General features: G+C 50.4%; 1 protein-coding gene and 1 pseudogene across 1 annotated transcript; one reads left to right on the plus strand and one right to left on the minus strand.

Moving 5' to 3' along the window:
- Window positions 1–710: 710 nt before the first annotated feature.
- LOC128094807 (cytochrome P450 2S1) lies at window positions 711–17,878 on the minus strand. The gene is made up of 9 exons (XM_052713372.1): window positions 17,349–17,878; window positions 16,069–16,234; window positions 11,182–11,331; window positions 9,046–9,206; window positions 8,787–8,966; window positions 7,755–7,896; window positions 5,561–5,748; window positions 2,302–2,443; window positions 711–2,131 (listed from the first exon to the last, which is right to left on the minus strand). The coding sequence occupies exons 1-9, from the start codon at window positions 17,523–17,525 to the stop codon at window positions 1,935–1,937; spliced, it is 1,503 nt and encodes a 500-aa protein (XP_052569332.1). The 5' UTR covers window positions 17,526–17,878; the 3' UTR covers window positions 711–1,934.
- LOC128094808 (cytochrome c-like) lies at window positions 9,216–10,124 on the plus strand (annotated as a pseudogene).
- Window positions 17,879–19,054: the final 1,176 nt, after the last annotated feature.

Raw genomic sequence — 19,054 nt, forward strand, 5'->3', positions numbered from 1 at the left:
TCTCTGTGTAGCCCTGGCTGTCCTGGAACTCGCTCTGTAGACCAGGCTGGCCTTGAACTCACAGAGATCCACCTACCTCTGCCTCCTGAGTGCTGGGATTAAAGGTGTGAGCCGCCACTGCCTGCACAGACCCTGTCTTAAAAAAAAAAAAAAAAAAAAAAGAAATTAAAAGACAGGCATGTTCAATTATTTCCTAATGTTTGCCTTAACATAACCCTAAGAAAGAGTGGTAAGTGGAATAGATGCAGCAGAAAGTCAGTGGTTATTGTAATTTCAATTCTGTCAGTGATGAGAATGGGACTCGGGGTTCTATACAGGTCAAGCAGGTGTCTACCACCAAGCTACACTTCCAGGCAGAGTTGATGGTTTAAATAATGGAGTAATGGGGAAAACAGGAGAGAAAAAGGGTTGGAGAGGCAAGAGGCAGGGCGACGGTCCTTAGAGCCTGTGTGTCTGTTTCTGCTTTCAGATTTGGAGAACTTCCAGAGGCTAGATCTGTCATTGGCTGAAGACTTTCCAGCAGGACAGCAGACAGCCTCAGCCCTGTCTCTCCCCTCCCCCACAGCTTCACATCTGGTACTGATGTCAACAGCGAGGTGGGCGGTGACCCGTGTTTTTCAGCTTCCTCCCAGCCTCAGGGGAGGGGCGGACTCCCCATCCCCACCCCTTACTCACAGGGACTCGGTCACACAAGCAGAGGGGGTCCAGTCCATGGCCAGAAACAAACTTTTATTGCAAAATGGGGACTTGCAAATCACAAAGACGTCAGGTATGGCCTCTGTCCTCTTTTTTTTTGGAGCTGAGGACCTAACCCAGGGCTCTTCCACTGAGCTAAATTCCCAACCCCGCCTCTGTCCTCTTACAGAGGGGTAGAACCCGGTTCCTTTTGGTCATCTAGTCCTTCCAGGGGAATGGCTCGATGGAGATTTAAAATTGTTTTTTGAGCAGTGCTGGGGATTGAACCCTAGGCTTAACAAATGCTAGGCAAGTACTCTACTTCTGAGCTACATTTCCAGCACCCTGACAGGGACTTCGATGCCAAGTGAAGTCAGGATGTGTTTGAGAACAGAGCCCTGATTAAACACGAGCACATAAACATGATTGGGGAAGTTTCTCCGTTGGTGGTCCTCATTTGTACAAGGTCTACGTGTTCAACTACAGACGGGGAAACATTTAGATTTGGGAAAATGGGTTGGAAGGAGTGTGTTTGACCAACAAGGGTGTGGAGGTGGCCGGAAACAGTTTTGTCGTCACGGTGTGTGTCTCAGTAGGAAGAAATTCGGAAGAGCCAAGACACTGTCACGTATGGTCTGGCTGTGTGGATGACTGGCTGGCGGCCATAGATGGAGGTACTCATGTGCCTGGATGGTGGTGAGGTCATTCACGGGAGTAGACAAGGACATGGTTCTGGCTGTGACGTGACCCCAGCTGGGGCATGCTGTTTTCTATGGCCGGGACCCAGCAGCACAGTTCCATGATAGACATGGAACACGGTTGGGCTGTTTGTGTGGCTGTGTAGGTGGTAGCTGGATTGGGATTGTGAGGACAAGGAGTGGTATGGTGACTGGCTTGGTGGGGGAATCTGGTTATATGCTTCTGAGTCCAGATGGTGTATACTACATTTAAGTAGTCTGAAAGCCTATGCAGCCCCTTGGTGGTACACACCTGTAATGCCAGCACTCAGGAACCTGAGGCAGGAGGATCACAAGTTGGAGACCTGCCTGTGCTACATAGCCAGACCCTGGTTCAGAGAGCCCTCTTCAAAAAAAAAAAAAAAGCATACACATCAGTTTCCTTGTAGTTGTGTAGGGGAATGTGGTCCTGGGTCATGGCAGCTGCCTGGATACATGATGTGTGGTATGGTGTAGCTTCTGAGACACCTGGTTCACACACCCCCTTGAGGCTATCATCCCAGGTGGCTCCCACCCCTTCCTTCATCTGGACTGGTCGCCAGTGGGCCAGACCTGTAGCTGGAAGTCTGGAGGGATGTTGAAAAGTCCACTGACAGCTGGCTGCAGGTTCAAGTCTTCTGGCGGGCATGGCGTGTCCATGGAGAAGGCTTGCAGGATTGCAGTGAAGAAAAGCCATAGCTCTGCTCGAGCCAGGCCTTCTCCCAGGCAGACCCGCTTACCTGGCAGGAGTAGGGGAGGCTGAGTCAGCTGTGCTCACATCTGGGCCCATGGAGGAGGGGGAGCCAACAGAGACCCTGGGGTGCAGGAAAGTGCCTCCCCAACTGGCACTGACACCCACTGGTTATATCCAGTCAGCACCCTCTGGTTATCCCTAAGGCCTAGTAGATACCTAAGGAGAAGGGCAGGAAGGCTTCATGTTTCCTCAACCGGCCATCAGTGTCCAGGAAGCGGTCTGGCTGGAACTCTTCGGGGTTCTGGAAAACCTCAGGGTCATGCAGTACAGAGCCGATCAGGGGGAAGACCTCAATGCCCTGAGGGGAAAAGATGAAAGCTCACATACACAGGTTTCCTATTGATAATTTTTTTTTTTTTTTTTTTTGGTTTTTCGAGACAGGGTTTCTCTGTGTAGCTTTGCGCCTTTCCTGGAACTCACTTGGTAGCCCAGGCTGGCCTTGAACTCACAGAGATCTGCCTGGCTCTGCCTCCTGAGTGCTGGGATTAAAGGCGTGCGCCACCACTGCCCGGCGGTAATTTTAATATAACTTGATTAAAAATCAAATAAAAAGATATACACACACACACACACACACACACACACATATATATATATATATATATATATATATATATTTTTTTTTTTTTTTTTTTTGAGACAGGATTTCTCTGTTTAACAGCACTGGCTGTCCTGAAATTCGCTCTGTAGACCAAACTGTCCTGGAACTCGCAGAGATCTGCCCGCCTCTGCCTCCCGAGTGTTGGGATTAAAGGCATGTGCTAACACAACAGGCTAGGTTTTATTTTTGTTTCCTGTGTATGAGTATTTGTTTGAACGTACAGCTGTGTACGACATGAGTGCAGTGCTCACGGAGGCCAGAAGAGGGCTTCAGCTTTCCTGGAACTGGAGTTAGGGTTGTGAGTCACCATGTGGGTGCCGGGAATTGAACTCACTGATCTCTTAACTGATGAGCCATCTTTCCAGCCCAGCTATTTTTATTTATTTGTTTGTTTGTTTATTTCTGTGTGTGTGTGTTTGTGAGTGCGTGCGTGCGTGCGTGTGCGCGCACGCGCACTTGCTCACAAGCCCTGGGAGGCCAGAGAGGGCGTTAAATACTCTGGAAGTTGAGAGCCAGTCAACATGGGTGCTGGAAACTAAAAATGAGTCCTCTGGAAGAGCAGTAAGCGCTCTTAACAGCTGAGCCACTGACATTTTTATTACCATGTAATATAAATAGCAAAACCACAAAACATTTCTTTAAACATTTCTAGTGATTTGTTAATTTCTTATTTTATCGTTAACTGTATTTGTTTTTGTCTAATATTGACTGTCAACTTGAAATTCAAGCAAGTTAAGGATAGGTAAATACTACCTCCCAAGTGCTGGGATTAAAGGCATGTGTCACCACTGCTGGGTCATAGTTTTTAAAAATTGAAAAAAAATTATAAAATAAAAAATGAAAATAAATATATACTAAGGGCCAGGTGTGGTGGCGCACACCTTTAATCCCAGCACTCAGGAGGCAGAGCCAGGTGGATCTCTGAGTTCAAGGCCAGCCTGGTCTACATAGTGAGACCCTATTTCAAACAACAACAAAGAATTCCACAAACAACCAAAACCCAAAAAGTCAGTGTTAAGTAAATGCATCTGTATCTCTCACTCTCCTTTCTCCCATTTGCTCCTACTTTCCTTCAAGACAGGGTCTCACTATGTAGCCCAGGTTAGCCTTCAACCTGCAGGATTTACAGGCATCTGCCATTGTGTTGGGATAATCAAATGCTTTCTCTGGGTACTCACACACACAGCCTCGTGTGTAACGGTTGCACACGGTGTCCTACTTCCTTTCCTCTTTCCCTGAATCTCTGGAATAAGCCCAGGAAGGAGATAATAATATGTCCAATTTAAAGACAAGAGAATCTGGATGTGGTGGCACATGCCTATAATCTCAACACTGCGGAGGCTGAGACAGGAAGATGGCAAGATTGCAAGTTCAAGGCCCACCTGGCCGACTTTACAAGCTCTTGTTTCAAAAGAGAAGAAAAAAGGGCATGTGCCTAGGGATGCCAGTCAGTGGTAGAACATTTGCCGAATGTGTGAGAGGTGCTGGGTTCAACCCCTGCTCCCCTGTGGGGGGTGGGAAGGTAAAAAAGATGAGGAAGCTAAGGCCTGGAGAGCTTAAACAGTAGCCAAAGGAATCCCCGGGGCAGCCGGGCAGAGTGTGTTCTTTTTACACTGTTTTGAAATTCTGGGAGTATGTTGTGATACCGAGATTAAGCCGTGGCTGTCCAAAGTCACCTCTCTGGGGAATGCCTCCAAAGGCAAAGGGAAGGGTGTGTGTGTGTGTGGGGGGGGGGGGGGGAGGGCTGTCCCTGAAGGCCACAGCCAGGCAGGGCTGCAGCCTCTCAAGCCAGATCAGAGCTTCTTATATATATCCTTGGGGCCGTTATGTTAGAGCATGGGTTCTCAACCTGCCTAATGCTGGGACCCTTTAATATAGTTTCTTGTGTTGTGGTGACCCCCCCCAACCATAGAATTATTTCGTTGCTACTTCATAACTGCCATTTTGCTACTGTTATGAATCATAATGTAAATATCTGATATGTGGGATATCTGATATGTGGCCCCTGTAAAAGGGTCATTCGATTCCCAGGTTGAGAATCATTGCATTAGAGGGTGAAGGCAGGCGGGGGAGCTGGAGGAGAGAGGCAAGACGTTCTTTGCTAAGCAGTCTGGCCTGTGGGTTGTGAGCTGGCCTGGGCTACAAAGTGAGTTCCAGGAAAGGCACAAAGCTACACAGAGAAACCCTGTCTCGAAAAACCAAAAAAAAGTTTAGGTTCTGGGTTCAAATCCTATCTTCCTACTTGAGGGCTGGGTGAATTCCTACAGATTTTAGTTTTTCAATCTCTAAAGTGAGTGTGATAATTACACAGGGTTGTTTTGGAGATGAAAGAAAATAATACTAAATGAAAGCATTCAGAACAACAGCTGGCACAATGTAAAGGATATGTTAGATTCATGTTATTGTGACATTGTGGTTGTCCTTTGTATGTACACAGGGTACCAACCCACCACTAAGAGCTGGGTAGGTGTTTTATAAGCATTACCTTTCAAGTCCAAATTGGATATTATTATTATTCTCAATTTATAAGAGGGGCATATTGAAACTCAGTGGATGAAACAATTTGTTCAAGTTCTAGCTAAGAAAACAGCAGGGCTAAAAACATAAGGATTTGATTCAAGAAGGAGCGGCTGCCAATCTTATCTCAGGATTGAGGCTATATCGCCCCCTGGTGGTTGTATGTCTGAAGTGTTTTTCAGTTGAGGCCAAAGAGAAAGGGGTAGTGGTTGTGTGGAGGGTCCAGACAGACACACAGAAATCAAAACTCGAGTCCCTAGGGCAGAGATAACTGCTGTGGCCATGCCACACACCCACCTGGGGCAGAGTGTATCCTCGGAAGCGAGTGGTCCTTGTGAGGGTGTGGGGCATTCCCATGGGCACCAGTGCCAGCAGCCTCTGGGCCTCATGTAGAACTGCATCCGTGTAAGGGAGGCGTACGCGATCGCTCAGACTCGGAGCCCTGCCGGGACCCAGCTCCTGGATCAACTCCTTCCGAACTCGCTCTGCATGCAAGAGGAGGGTTGCAGGTCACGGGTGGGATGGACCCTGGGGTCCTCCTTCTGGGAGCCTCATCTTCTTGTGCAGCAGTGGTTTGGGGGTGAGGCTGGCAACAGGCGAAGAGCAGCTAGGCTTGGTTGAGGTCTTGTTCATCCTATTTGCTGCGTATTTATCTATTTTGTCTTAACTCCGGTAACAAAAAATGGAGGACGCTGTTTTTTTGTTTTGTTTTGCGACAGGGTCTCACACTATAGTCTAGGCTAGAGTGTAAACTCAATGCGTAACCAAGGCTGGGACTCACTCACCATGCTCTTGTCTCATAGCTTACTAAGTGCTGGGATTACAGCTGTGTACTGTCTCATCTGGATGATGACTCTGTGTGTGTGAGTGTGTGGGTGTGCACACAAGTGTGCTTGGGTGGAGGCCTAGGGAGGGTGTCAGGTGCCTGCTCTACCATTCTCCACCTTAATCCCCTGAGACAGGGTCTCTCACTGAACCTGGAGCTGGCGGCAGCCAGCAAGTCCCGGAGATTCTCCTATCTCAGGCCCTCATCCCTTTTCATGTCTTAGTCCCTGGAGTTACAGTTAAGTGCAGACATGCCATGCTTTTTACTGAATGGTGGAGGTATGAACTCAGTTCCTCATGTTGTACCGAAAGCGCTCTTACCCTCTGAGCCATCTCCCCAGCCCTGATCACAATTTTTTTTTCAGAGCTGAGGACCGAACCCAGGGCCTTGCGCTTGCTAGGCAAGTGCTCTACCACTGAGCTAAATCCCCAACCCCACAATTTTTAATCTCCAGTCCTGATCCAGTGTCTTGCGGAGCTTGGATTCATCTCTTTTGTAGGCTTAGGCCCTTCTGAGGTGACTTTAATATCCCTCCCCCTACATACACCCTTCTTTTTTTCCTTTCTCTTGAGACAGGGCCACGTAGCCAAGGCTGGCACTCACTGTGTACAAAAGGCTAGCCTTGAACTTGTGGCAATCATCCTGCTTCAGGCCTTCTGAGTGCTGGGATTACAGGCATGAGCCACCGTCCCTGCTCAGCATCCCCTTTGAAACCAGCTACATCTTCATCCTTTCTGTACCTTGCTCAGGTTGAGTCTTCTGTCCTCAGTTTCCCAGCTAGAAACTCAAGTCTGCCCCTGGACAAGTCCTTCCTTCCTCATTCTCCATGACCTGCCTTTTCTGCCCTCGCTCCCATGCCTCCATAGCCTGGCCTACCCCCAGCTTCTTACTTATTCAGGTTTCTGTCCACTTTCCTAGGTGCTTGGCATCCTCTCATATTTACAGTCCACTGAATGCATGTGTGTGCACACACACACGTGAGTTCGTGCATGCATTGTGTGTGTGTGTGTGTGTGTGTGTGTGTGTGTGTGTGTGTGTGTGTGTGTGTTGGGGGGGTAGCTGGGAATGATACCCAGAGCTTCCTGGATGCTAGGTAATCACTACTGTTGAGCACATCCCCACCTCACCAGCGGATTCTAATCAAGGGCTCATGAACCTCCCTCTCCACCCTCCCCTGAAGTTCTAGGCAAGAGTTCTGCCTCTGAGCTACAGTCTCCTACAGTTCATCCTGTCATGGCAGCTCGATGATTTTCTAAAATGCAGATTTAAGCTGAGTGCTAATTCACACCTATAAACTCAGTTGAGCCAGGACACTGAGTTAGAGGCCACTACTATACAGTGAGTAGCAGGCCAGTTTGGGCTACAGTAAGACCCTATCTCAAACAAAAGTAAATCAATAAATAAATGTAAATTGAATCATGTCTTCCCTGCTCAAGGTCCTTCTATGGCGCCCCATGACTGGGGGCAAGGCCACATGATAAAGGTAACAAGGTGCCATAGACAGGTCTTGTCTTGCCTTTCACTATACCTTGGACTATGATCGGAAGCTCCCTCACCGCTCGGGGAACCCTAAACTCCGTGCTCATTTCCATCTCCCTGCATGTTCTGTCCTCTGGAACCATCACTTGGGTTCCTGGGGCCTGGCTGGTGGGGACAGTTTCTTACGTTGCACTTGCGGGTATCTCATCAGGAGCAGGAGGGTATAGCAGACGGTGGCACCGATGGTCATCGTCCCAGCAAACAGCAGGTAGGTGACTGTCATCAGCAAGTTCTTCTCAGTGAATTCTGTGTCTGGGTCTTGTTTCTCCTGCAAATTAAGAGAAATGTTTGGGACAAGTTGAGGAATGAGGGACTGTGATTTGAGTGGGATAAAGATTCAAGGGAAAAAAAAAAATCTTTTTTTTTTTTTTTTTAATTTCATTTGTGGGCCTGTGTATGCCATGGCATGCACATGGACAACCTGTAGGAGTTGATTCTGTCCTTCCATTGTGTGGGTCCCGGGGCTCAAACACAGGTAGTCTCAGACTTGGTGTCAAACACCTTTACCCAGAGACATGCCATTGTCCATTCCCCTCTGTTTTGAAACAGGGTCACATGTAGCCTAAGCTAGCCTTAAATTTGCTATATAGCTGAGGATGAACTGCTGCCTCTCCCTCCCAGGTGCTGGGATGACAGGTGTGAGTTCATTCCCAGGTCATGTGGTCCTAGGGTTGGAACCCAGGACTTCCTGAACGGTAGGCAGAATTGTCGGCCGAGTTACATCTTCCACAAAGAGACATATTGGTAGAGAAAGAGACCTGAAGCCAAGCCTGGTGGTTTAGCCCTTGGGAGGCAGAAGCAGTGTGTGTGTGTGTGTGTGTGTGTGTGTGTGTGTATGTGTGTGTGTGTGTCCTCTGCAAGTTCCAGGCCAGCCTGGGCTACAGAGTGAGTTTTGGGCCAGCCTGAGATACAAAGTAAAACTATATCTCACCAAGAATAAAAAGGGAAGAGACCAATGGAAATCCTTAGAATTTCCTCTGTAAAGTAGGTTAAGACTCAAGAAGGGATGGTCTCTTCTCCCAGCAAAGCAAACCATTCCCAGTCCCATCCAGAGTTCAGCCCAGGGATGAGGACTCAGCAGATGCTAAGTAAATGGACTATCAGTCAGGCCAGTAGCCATATTCCAGAGGGACCCTTTCCTCTCCCACGTTGCCACACCTGTGCCATCTTCAGCAGGAAAGCATCGACGACGTCACGTGCAGGACCTGAAGTGTGGACGCTTTCCTGGTGCCGCTGTACCTGCTGGACAACGAAGGCAGCCAGGGTACCCAAGTGGCGCTGGAGCTGCGTGTGTGGGCCTGGCAAGGGCTGAAGCAGCCAGGAGAACATCTCATAGGCCTGTGGGTGCAGGAAGACAGCTTGTTCTCAGTGAGCTCATTCGGAAGCTCTGAGGCTGGGGAAGGTTCCCACCATTTACCTGGCCCCACGGGGAGCTGATCCCCAACAAGGTACCACTTGCTGCCTGGATCACAGCCTGGAACTCTTTATCTTCGTAGGGCAAACGGACGCCAAAGAGGAGGGAACAGACGACATTAGAGGTGGCCTGGGCCAGCAGCATAGAAGGGTTGAACGGACATCCTGCGAGGCATGGACAGCAGGGGGAGAGAGAGAGGGAGAAGACTGGATTAGATGAAGAGACAGGACAGAAAGAGAGTTAGAGCTAGGTGTGGTGGCTCACACCTGTAATCCCAGCCTTGAAAAGTCAAGGCAGGACTCCTGGGAGTTCCAGGACAGCCAGGGCTACAGAGAATGAGTCCATGTCTCAAAAAACAAAAACAACAAAAGTCGAGAGAGCAGGATGTCTATCTCCGGGTCGTAGCATTTGTGGTGTTGACCAGCCGGGAACAAATTAAGAATGGGTGATGTTGAGAAAGGCAAGGAGATTTTTGTTCAGAAGTGTGCCTGGTGCCACACTCTGGGAAAGGGAGGCAAGCGTAAGACTGGACTGAATCTCCGTGTTCTGTTTGGGCGAAAGACAGGGCAGGCGGCTGGATTCTCTTACACAGATGCCAACAAGATCAAAGGCATCACCTGGGGAGGGGACACCTGAGGGAGCATTTGGAGAATCCCAGAAAGTACATCCCTGGAACAAAAACAGTCTTCGCTGGAATTAAGAAGGGAGAAAGGGCAGACCTAATAGTTTATCTTAAAAAGGTCTCTAAGAGTTACACCATTGCCTCATTTATCACATAACAAATATCTCATGACTTTTTTGTTTGTTTGTTTGTTTTTGTTTTTGGTTTTGGTTTTTTCGAGACAGGGTCCCTCTGTGTAGCTTTGGAGTCTGTCCTGGAACTCACTTTGTAGACCAGGCTAGCCTCGAACTCACAGAGATCTGCCTGCCTCTGCCTCCCAAGTGCTGGGATTAAAGGCATGCGCCACCACCTCCCAGCTGTCTCATGGCTTTTAATATGTGTCGTGATTTAACTCATACACCAACATTCAGATCATGAATGGCTAACAATGTTTTTGTTGGGCAGTCCTGATTTAAGTAAAACTGACTTGTATGTAGTAAAGTGGATGTGATCCTTCTTTTTTTTTTTTTTTTTTTTTTGGTTTTTCGAGACAGGGTTTCTCTGTGTAGCTTTGCGCCTTTCCTGGAACTCGCTTTGGAGACCAGGCTGGCCTCGAACTCACAGAGATCTGCCTGGCTCTGCCTCCCGAGTGCTGGGATTAAAGGCGTGCGCCACCACCGCCCGCGGATGTGATCCTTCTTAAAACAACAATTCCAGTAGATAAGTCCTATTACTTTTCTCCCTTTCTCAAGATGAGATTGGACTTAATTAGTAATGTAATTAGTAATTCTACTCTCCACAGAGATGGGGGTGTCAGTGCAAACCTACTGCATGGTTTTGTATTTTGATTTATGTAACTGGGCATACGAATATGTTTAAACACCAGGAGAATTCTATCACTGTCTCAGAAGTGAGAAGACTCACCTGTGTTTCTGTTTGTGTTCACTGGCCTGTGACAGGCAAGGGCTACATGTCAGGAAGCAACTGTCTATTCTTGACAATGACGATTTAATTAGAATGCCCTATGTCGAGGGTGCTGCCTTTACCACTGAAAGGCACTTACTGTGGCTTATGTATGTTATCAAATAAAAAGTATTTAACACACACATACACACACACACACACACACACACACACACACACACACACACACACACACACACCTCAAACCCCCAAAACAAAACAACAAAAGGAGCCAGTCACGGTAGCTCACACCTGTAATCCCATCACTTGGAGACTGAGGTAGAAGGACTAGTCACCAGTTCCAGGCTAGCCTGGCCCAACTAGTGAAATTCCGTCTTAAACAAAACAAGACAAAGTAGGTAGGGGGTAAAGATGGAAGAAGGGAGCGAGGAGGAGAGAGACTACAATAGAGAGGGCTGCTGTGACACCCCCAGGTAAGAAAGGACTCAGTCAGTGTGGAGGTGAGCAAAGCGCCCCCCACCCTGCCCCCAGCAGATCCACCACCACCCGGGGAACAATGGAGATGGTTCCTCTTCCTCTTGGTGGGAAGCACTTGTTGGCCCCTCCCTGCTGACCTTCTGTCTTCTGGAATGCCTCCACCAGATTCTGCACCTCTGCTTGGATCAGCTCCTCGCCTTCTCGCTTGCCCATGCCCAGGTCCCGTAGAGCGAGCAGGGTGAATTTCCTCAGCTGTTTCCACCGCTCCCCATTGGCAAAGAAAACCCCTGCATAGAAAGCTAGATTCAAGAAGGGACTGGTTCCATCCTCCCAGTGAGATGCCCCTAGGGCCCTGTCCTGAATCTGTACCAGTCTGGCACGCATGTGTGCCTGTGCCTGTGCGTGCGTGCGTGTGTGTGTGCGTGTGCGTGTGCGTGCCTGTGCGTGCGTGTGTGTGTGTGCGTGCGTGCGTGCGTGTGTGTGCGTGTGCGTGTGTGTGTGTGTGTGATGAGGTCCTCCATAAGTGCATAACTGAATTAGCATTTTATCCTTTGAGCTTAAGCCAGAGGAGATTGTCTCCTGAATGTGTGACTAACCTCCCCCCCCCATCACCTTTTTACCTCTTTGTCCCATCTGCACATCCCAGCATGCATGGTCAGATGAGGCCATGGCGAGAATATGAACAGAAATCCTTTGCCCACGATGCCTGCTCAGCACAGATCTCCCCTGCAGAGTTCAGGGCGGTGACCCTTGCTGAAGGCTGGCTTGTCGTGGCAGTTGGGAGCTGTCCTTGGCCCCCTCATGTCTGACACCCTAGCCTGCAGACCTTTCTCCTCCCCATCGCAGGCCCACCAGCCACCCTCTGGCTGTTGTACAGAGCCGTAGGCCTCTCACGCTCTTGTCTCTTCCAAATGCCTTCTCTCCCCATCCTTAGCCCTTGGCCTGGTCTAGCTCGTCTCTTCCATCCTTCAGTTCTATTCACTTTGCCTGTTGAAAAGTTACAGATTTCAGAAAACCAGAAAAGCCCAGCGGCTCTGGTGTGACTCACAGGACTGCAAGGTGACCAGAGTCACAATGACTTTCAGCTTTATTAATCATCTATTACAACTTCTCTCATTTCCTCAAAGGCATCGTGATTCCCCACCCTGAACTGGGTCCTTGCCGTTTTCTCTGTCTGTATCAAGTTCATGCCCCTCCATCATATTAGGGGTTGCTGGCCATGAACCTAGGGCATTCATCGTACATGTTAAGCTCTTTACCACTGAGCCACACCCCCAGCCCCTCACTGGGGGATTCTAGGCAGGGGCTCTACCAACAAGCCACACCCCCAGCCCCTCACTGGGGGACTCTAGGCAGGGGCTCTACCAACAAGCCACACCCTCAGCCCCTCACTGGGGGATACTAAGCAAGGGCTCTACTACTGAGCCACATCCAGCCCCTCTCTGGGGGATTCTAGGCAAGCATTCTCCACTGAACAAGACCTTCAATCATCACTGTTGGGTCTGTGCATGTTCTAACACTGAACTATATATCCTTAGTGAAAAGTTTTTGCACCCCAATAAGCCTCTCCGCCAACACAGCAATCCAAATCAGACCAAATCAGACCGAATTAGAAAAAGCCCTGGTTTAATGGGTAAAGTGTTCCTGGGTGATTCTCTGCCCCCCCCCCCCCCCCCCCCCAGAGAAGAGACAGGGATGAGAGACTGAAAAACCATATGTCTGTTTTCTGGGATGCAGTTTCAATACCTTGTGGGAGTGGTCTTGAGCATCTCTGGGGGAGGCACTGTGTTTGGTGGGACTTTCTGAGGGACAGGGTCTGGGCAGAGAGGTGGGGCTTCCACCAGAACATTCCAGACTCTTTGGGTATATGAATGCCAAGGTGCCATATACCCAAAGAGTCTGGAATGTTCTGGTGGAAGCTCTACCTTAGTCCCTGTGGTGTCTTTTACAAAATCTATTTAAATTGATACATTCTGTCCTGAACGCTTGATTTCTCTGAGCACTAAGGCCTGGCCATAGTACCCTCTTGATAACCAATCAAGGTGGCCTCCGGAGGGAACCTTAGAATTTTCCATCCTCTGCGATCTTTTTTTGTTGGTGTGGAGATAAATGGACAGAACTGCCCTAGGTCCGTGGTGTTTGGGTTCTGTGTTCCCACCCTCCCTACAGCAGCCAGTGTCCCACAGCACTGATCTTGTTGGGTAGGGTCATGATGCCTCCAGATTCCTGCCTATCTGGAAACTGGGACCCTGAAAATTCTGCCCTGACCATGCTGCTGGGGACACTGGCCCCTCCCCCACTTCCCCAAACTTTACCTACCCACTCCCCTCCTACGGGAGCCACACGTTCCATTCAGTAGACAACATTCCTCACATTCCCCCCCCCCCCCCAAAAAAAAGGTCTAAGACCAAATTCCTCCTCCTTATCCACCTTCCTGCCCTCCCTCTCCTCTAGTCTCCAGCGTCTCAACCTACCTCCTGGTCCCCTTTATACACTGGCCTGATGCCCCGAATTCTCCCATTTCTTTTCATACTCGATATTGCCAGACTTCTGCCCTGCTCTGCTCTCTCTGAGAGGTAGATAGAGATGATGGAATTGTCTGGGTCGGCCTGCCCTTCTCTCTTCAGGACAAATAGAAAAGCAATTGGGTTCCTTCTCTACTAATCCTTATATCAAGTAGTTCCGTTATCTGTCTCAGGCCTACGATCCCACCTGACATGACCTTTATGTGATCCAGGCCTCCACTCTCACTCCCCAGGAGTGAATTCGAGTTCAGGCAGCAGCTAGGCAGTATGCAGACCAAACCCACCTAGTGGACAAGATGACATCTCACTAGGGTCCTACAGTTCCCTCACCAATTTCTGTCAAAGGGGTGGATGGGATCCCTTCCTTCCCACTTAAGACCCTGACACTTCCCTGCATTCTTGCAGGGTGATTCTTCTCACACTCTTTTTCTAGTCAGACCTGCTTGTACCGCTGCTTGGTTGGGATATTCTCAGCTGCTTTGGGGCCACACTCACCTTGGCTACCACACACTCTCCCGAGTATTTCACAGGTCCACTCCTCCTGCCAGACATGTGCCAAGGTCAATCTACAGGGGGCCCTCCTCAGCCTCTGCTCCAGCTTTGAGGACACAAACCGGGTGAGGATTGGCAGGGCAACAGCAGATGTGGTGGCCCAAGTACTCCTGGAACATGTCATTCCTAGATTTGGCCTGCCACAGACCATACAAATGGACAACGGGCCAGGCTTTGCTTCCAGGGTCATGCAGCTGGTGTTAGATGCTCTCAACATTTCCTGGAAGGTCCAAATTCCCTATTGTCCATAATCGTCAGGAAAGGTGGGAGAGGGCCAGTGGTCTCATCAAACAACAGCTCACCAAGCTCTCCAGTGAACTCAGGTTATCTTGACCCTCCCTTCTCCCCATTGTCCCCACCCCACACTCTCCTACAGGCCTGATCCCTTTTGAGCTCCTTTAGGGAAGGCCCTTCCTCCTCAGTCACCACCTCCGGACCCAAACTCCTCCACTGGCTGGGTACCTCCCCTACAGCTCCTTTCTGAGGTCTCTTCTCTGTTCACATGCTGACAGTTATCTCCCTGCCCCCACATCAAATGGACCCAACTGCCAGCCCCACTCTCCCCGGGAGACAGAGTACTCCTCAAACAGCTAGCCCCTAAGTCTCTCGAGCCCCGATGGACAGGACCTTATGCTGTGATCCTCACCACCCCCTCAGCTGCCAAGCTCCTGGGGCATCAACACTGGTACCATCTCTCCAGGCTCAAGTGGGCACTTGTTCAGGATATGTGGTCTGTCCAGCAGCTAGGACTCTCCATCCTCCGGTTTTCCAAGATGTCCCAAAGAAGGGCCAATCTGCTCTTCTGCCCTGTGCATTCATCTTTGTGGTATAACTAGGGCAGATGTTAATAATCTGGGTTTTTTTTTCCCTAGCAACTTGCCTTCTCTGCTTCATCAAGAAACAGATGCCTGAGCTCTCTAGGATGACAATTTACTGGATGCTCCTCCACTCATACCTCCTGCTGAATGTGAGCCCACCAACTCCTGACTCACCCCTTCTCCATGTTGCTCCATGCCCGCAGGAAGTAGCCATATTTGAACTGGTGTCCCTATACCCAAAGAGTCTGGAATGTTCTGGTGGAAGCCCCACCTCTCTGCCCAGACCCTGTCCCTCAGAAAGTCCTGCCAAACACGGGGTGGGTGGGTGGGGGGGCGCCATAGGGTATTTAAACTGAACCCAGGGTGGGCGGTGGTGGTGCACACTTTTAATCCCAGCACTCAGGAGGCAGAGCCAGGCGGATCTCTGTGAGTTTGAGGCCAGCCTGGTCTACAGAGTCAGATCCAGGACAGGCACCAAAACAACACAGAGAAACACTGTCTCGAAACAAAACAAAACAAAACAAAACAGCTGCACTCCAGAAAACAAACGTGGTTTTTTGGTCTCTCATCCCTGTCTCCTCTCTGGGGGTGCCGGAGAATCACCCGGAACGCTTTACCCATTAAACCGGGACTTTTTCTAATTCGGTCTGATTTGAATTGCTGTGTTGGCGGAGAGGCTTATCGGGGTGCAAAACCGTCTCACTTAGTCCTGTTTTTTTTCACGACAGGGTCACACTGTCTTGTACTATGTAGCTCAAGCTGGCCTTGAAACTCACTATGTAGCCCAGGTTGGCCTGAAACTTGAGTCCCTACAGTCTCAGCCTACTAAATGCTGGGGTTGCAGACTTGGATCACCACACCTGGTCAAGCTCCTGTACCGTGAGTGCTTGTCTATCAGTTCAGACCCTTGAGTAGTAATTATTGTCACTATAAGTCGGCAATTAGTGAGTAAACACTCATTTGGCACAAGCCCAGTTCCACTTGGGCCTTAGTACAACCCAAAGTGACAGTCACCATTTATCATCCCATTTCAAAGAGAAGGAGAGGCACTAAGTCACCTGCAAAAATAACCTCCATACCTGTAAGTGGGGGCAGGACCCACCAGCCCCCATTTGCCCTCATGACTCACCATGACCACCAAAAGTCTTGTCCAGCGTTGCCAACGTTCCCCGCCCGCTGAATTCTTCAGCCTGACCTCCCAAGGCCTCTCGTACAGCATCATGCCCAACCAGGACCACCACACGGCGCCAGGGCCCCAGGTGTATGGTAAACACAGGCCCATACTTCTTACTTAGCTGGGGGCAGAAAGGGAGGGAGAAGAGGGTGATCACTGGTCCCAGGAGCTGCCTCCAACAGCCAGGCTGTATTAGTACCTCGGATAAGTCATGTGGTCTGGCTTTTGCCCCTATACCAGGAACTGGTCCCCTCCCCACCCCAAGCAAAAATACTTGGGAGGTTGTTCTCTTTTTGCATGGGAGTATAGAGTGGGTGCTTCTTAAACACATCCTTGTGCCTTCTCTCTCACTTCCAGGCTCTAACCTCTGATCTTGGGACCATCCACAACCAGTTTTGGTTTCCCATAATCTCCCTTTCCCCAATATCCAGCTACCCATTTCAACCTCTGCTAAACCCTTAAATCCCACGGTAGCTTCAGTGAAACGTGTCCCATCTCTCTCCCTTAGACGCCCACCCCCTTTTTCTGTCCTTAAAATTACCTCAGAATATTTTTGAATGGAATGTTTCACCCCCCACTACCCCAGGCAGGTTGGGACTGCCTCCCCATCCTCCCACCCGGTGGCAGGAACTCCTAGCTCCCTCCTAGCTGAGCTACACCCATCCTCCCACTCCGGGAGTCTCTGAGGCAGATTCTTTTAACCCAGGATGCTCTCTGCTCAGCCCCTCCAGCCTCCACAAGCTTCCAGATGCTTCCCTCCCAACATGGGAACTGGGAACAAGTTTGCCCACTACCATTCTCGCCTCAGAGAGTGCCTGCTTTGCAGTTTTGGTCCCAGCTCACTACCTTCCCAGCATTCTGTAGGTCCCTGCGACCTGGGACCCCTGCCTCTCTGGGTCCTGCTCTCATTTCTTTCTAAATCTCTGTGAGCTGTGTCCCTCCCAGCTCTAGCCCCTTTCTTAGCCCAGGGCTACCTCCTGGGTTCCGCTTCCCCTTGGTCCCGCTTCCAGGACTACGGGAGCTCTGCCCTTCCCATCCTGGGCACCCTCCCTTGCTCAGCGCAGGTCAGCACGTTCGCACCCTCAGCTCAAGGCATTCTTAGTCCCTTTGCCCCGAGGACCCTTGCCTCTGCCTTCTTTCTAAAACAGCCTAAGACTCTTGCAGAGCCCAGGCACTCAGGAGACCCGCCGCCCCCCCTCCTCACCCTTGGTTAGGAAGTCCCTAAGTCCCCTCACCCGCAAGAGCCCGGAGTACAGCGCCCCGGGACGCAGCTGCAGGAGGTTCCCCAGCAGCGGCAGCGGGGTGGGCCCCGGGGGCAGGTGGCCTCCAGCCGGGGTCCTGGGCAGTCCCAGCGCCAGCAGCAACAGCAGCAGCAGCGCTAGCAGCAGTGCCCAGGTGCTAGCTGCCTCCATCTCTGCAGGTCGGCTCGATCTCCACCTCCTAGAAGCTCCCGGCCGCCTGGCCAGTTAGGGGCGGGAACGGGGCGGCTCCCTCCTCAACGAAATCAGGCGGAGGGAGGCGGGGCAGCCTCCTGCAAGGCGTTGCTCCCTGCACCCGAATTTCTCCGCCTCCGGCCCGCAGACGCTAGAGGTCCCACACCAATGCACGAACGGATCTCCCAGGTCATCTAGGTTTTCCTGGGGCTCAGAGGGAGGAGACAGTGACTTGGGCTCCAGGTAGGGCGTAGTAAGCGAACGAGAGGAACCTGGGAGCAGGAGACTTTGGCTGGCTGCAGCGGCCACACCTCCAGGGCGGTGACCCTGGGTGGCTCTGCCCGGCTCCCTCTCCCTCTGCTTATCTTGGTGTGCGTGCTTGCGTGCATATGTCACCGTGTCTTGGAGGCAGTTTCCTCCCGCATCCTACCTTCACCAACTAGGAGGGACTTGACATTCTGTTGTCCCTAGATTACAAGGCTCCGTGACATGGCTATCCGACCTAGATCAGTCTGGATTGGTGGAATCATTCTTTGGTTTTGAAACGGGGTCGCAGGTAGCCCGGGCTGCCCTGAAACTCTGGGTGTAACTAAGGATGACCTTGAACTTCTTAATCCTCCTGCCTCCACTGCTCTCTGGTGGGACTAAAGGCTTGCTACATCAAGCCTGGATGGTTGACTCATTTGTGTGTGTGTGTGTGTTTTAAATTAGTTTTTGAGTGTGTATCTGTGTGTTCGTGTTTCTCTGTATATGTGTTAACATGTGTATGGGGGTGCTCCTACATGGGCGTTGCCGGGCAGGTGGAGTTGACATCCCACAATTCCTCTCTACTGTATTTATTTAGTCAGGTTTTCTCTGGAATTCCTCCTCTAACTGACCAGTTTGCCCCAGGGGTCACCTGTCTTCCTTACAAGTGTTCTGGGCCTATAAACTCCAGTCCTCAGGTGGAAGTGCTTGTCCACTCTGCCATCTCCCAGCCCTAATTTATTTTTTATTAGCACATGTTAATGATACATATAATAATGAGTTTCATTCTGGCATTTTCAAGCACATACAACATATTTTTATCCTATTCAACCTGTTACCTGATGAGTTTTACTAGGGCTGCTTACAGGGTCTTAGGTGAGAGATTGTTTACAATCTTATTCTGAGGCCACACCACTGAAAGGAATCTCCCTCTTCCCGGGACTCTCACTGCCTCAGAGTGGCTTGGGGCCCCATGAGACGCTCTCTCCTAGCTCCACTGTTTCACTGATTCACTTAGAGCAGTGGTTCTTGTTCTGGTGGATGCTCTGCCTCAGCCCCTGGCACCCTGGCACCCTGGCATTCATATCCCCAAAGAGTCTGGAATGTTCTGGTGGAAGCTCCGCCTGAACTCCCCTCCCCCATCTCTCTCCCTGAACCCGCCCCCTCAAAGCCCACCAAACAGCAGCCCCTCCTCTAGAGCTGCCCTCCCATTCCAGACTCCCACCCCCTGGGGCTGCTCAAGACCATGTCTACAGGCCGCT

This window comes from Peromyscus californicus, unplaced genomic scaffold (assembly GCF_007827085.1).
Source record: "Peromyscus californicus insignis strain IS unplaced genomic scaffold, ASM782708v3 Scaffold_4__1_contigs__length_199733344, whole genome shotgun sequence".
NCBI lineage: Eukaryota > Metazoa > Chordata > Mammalia > Rodentia > Cricetidae > Peromyscus > Peromyscus californicus.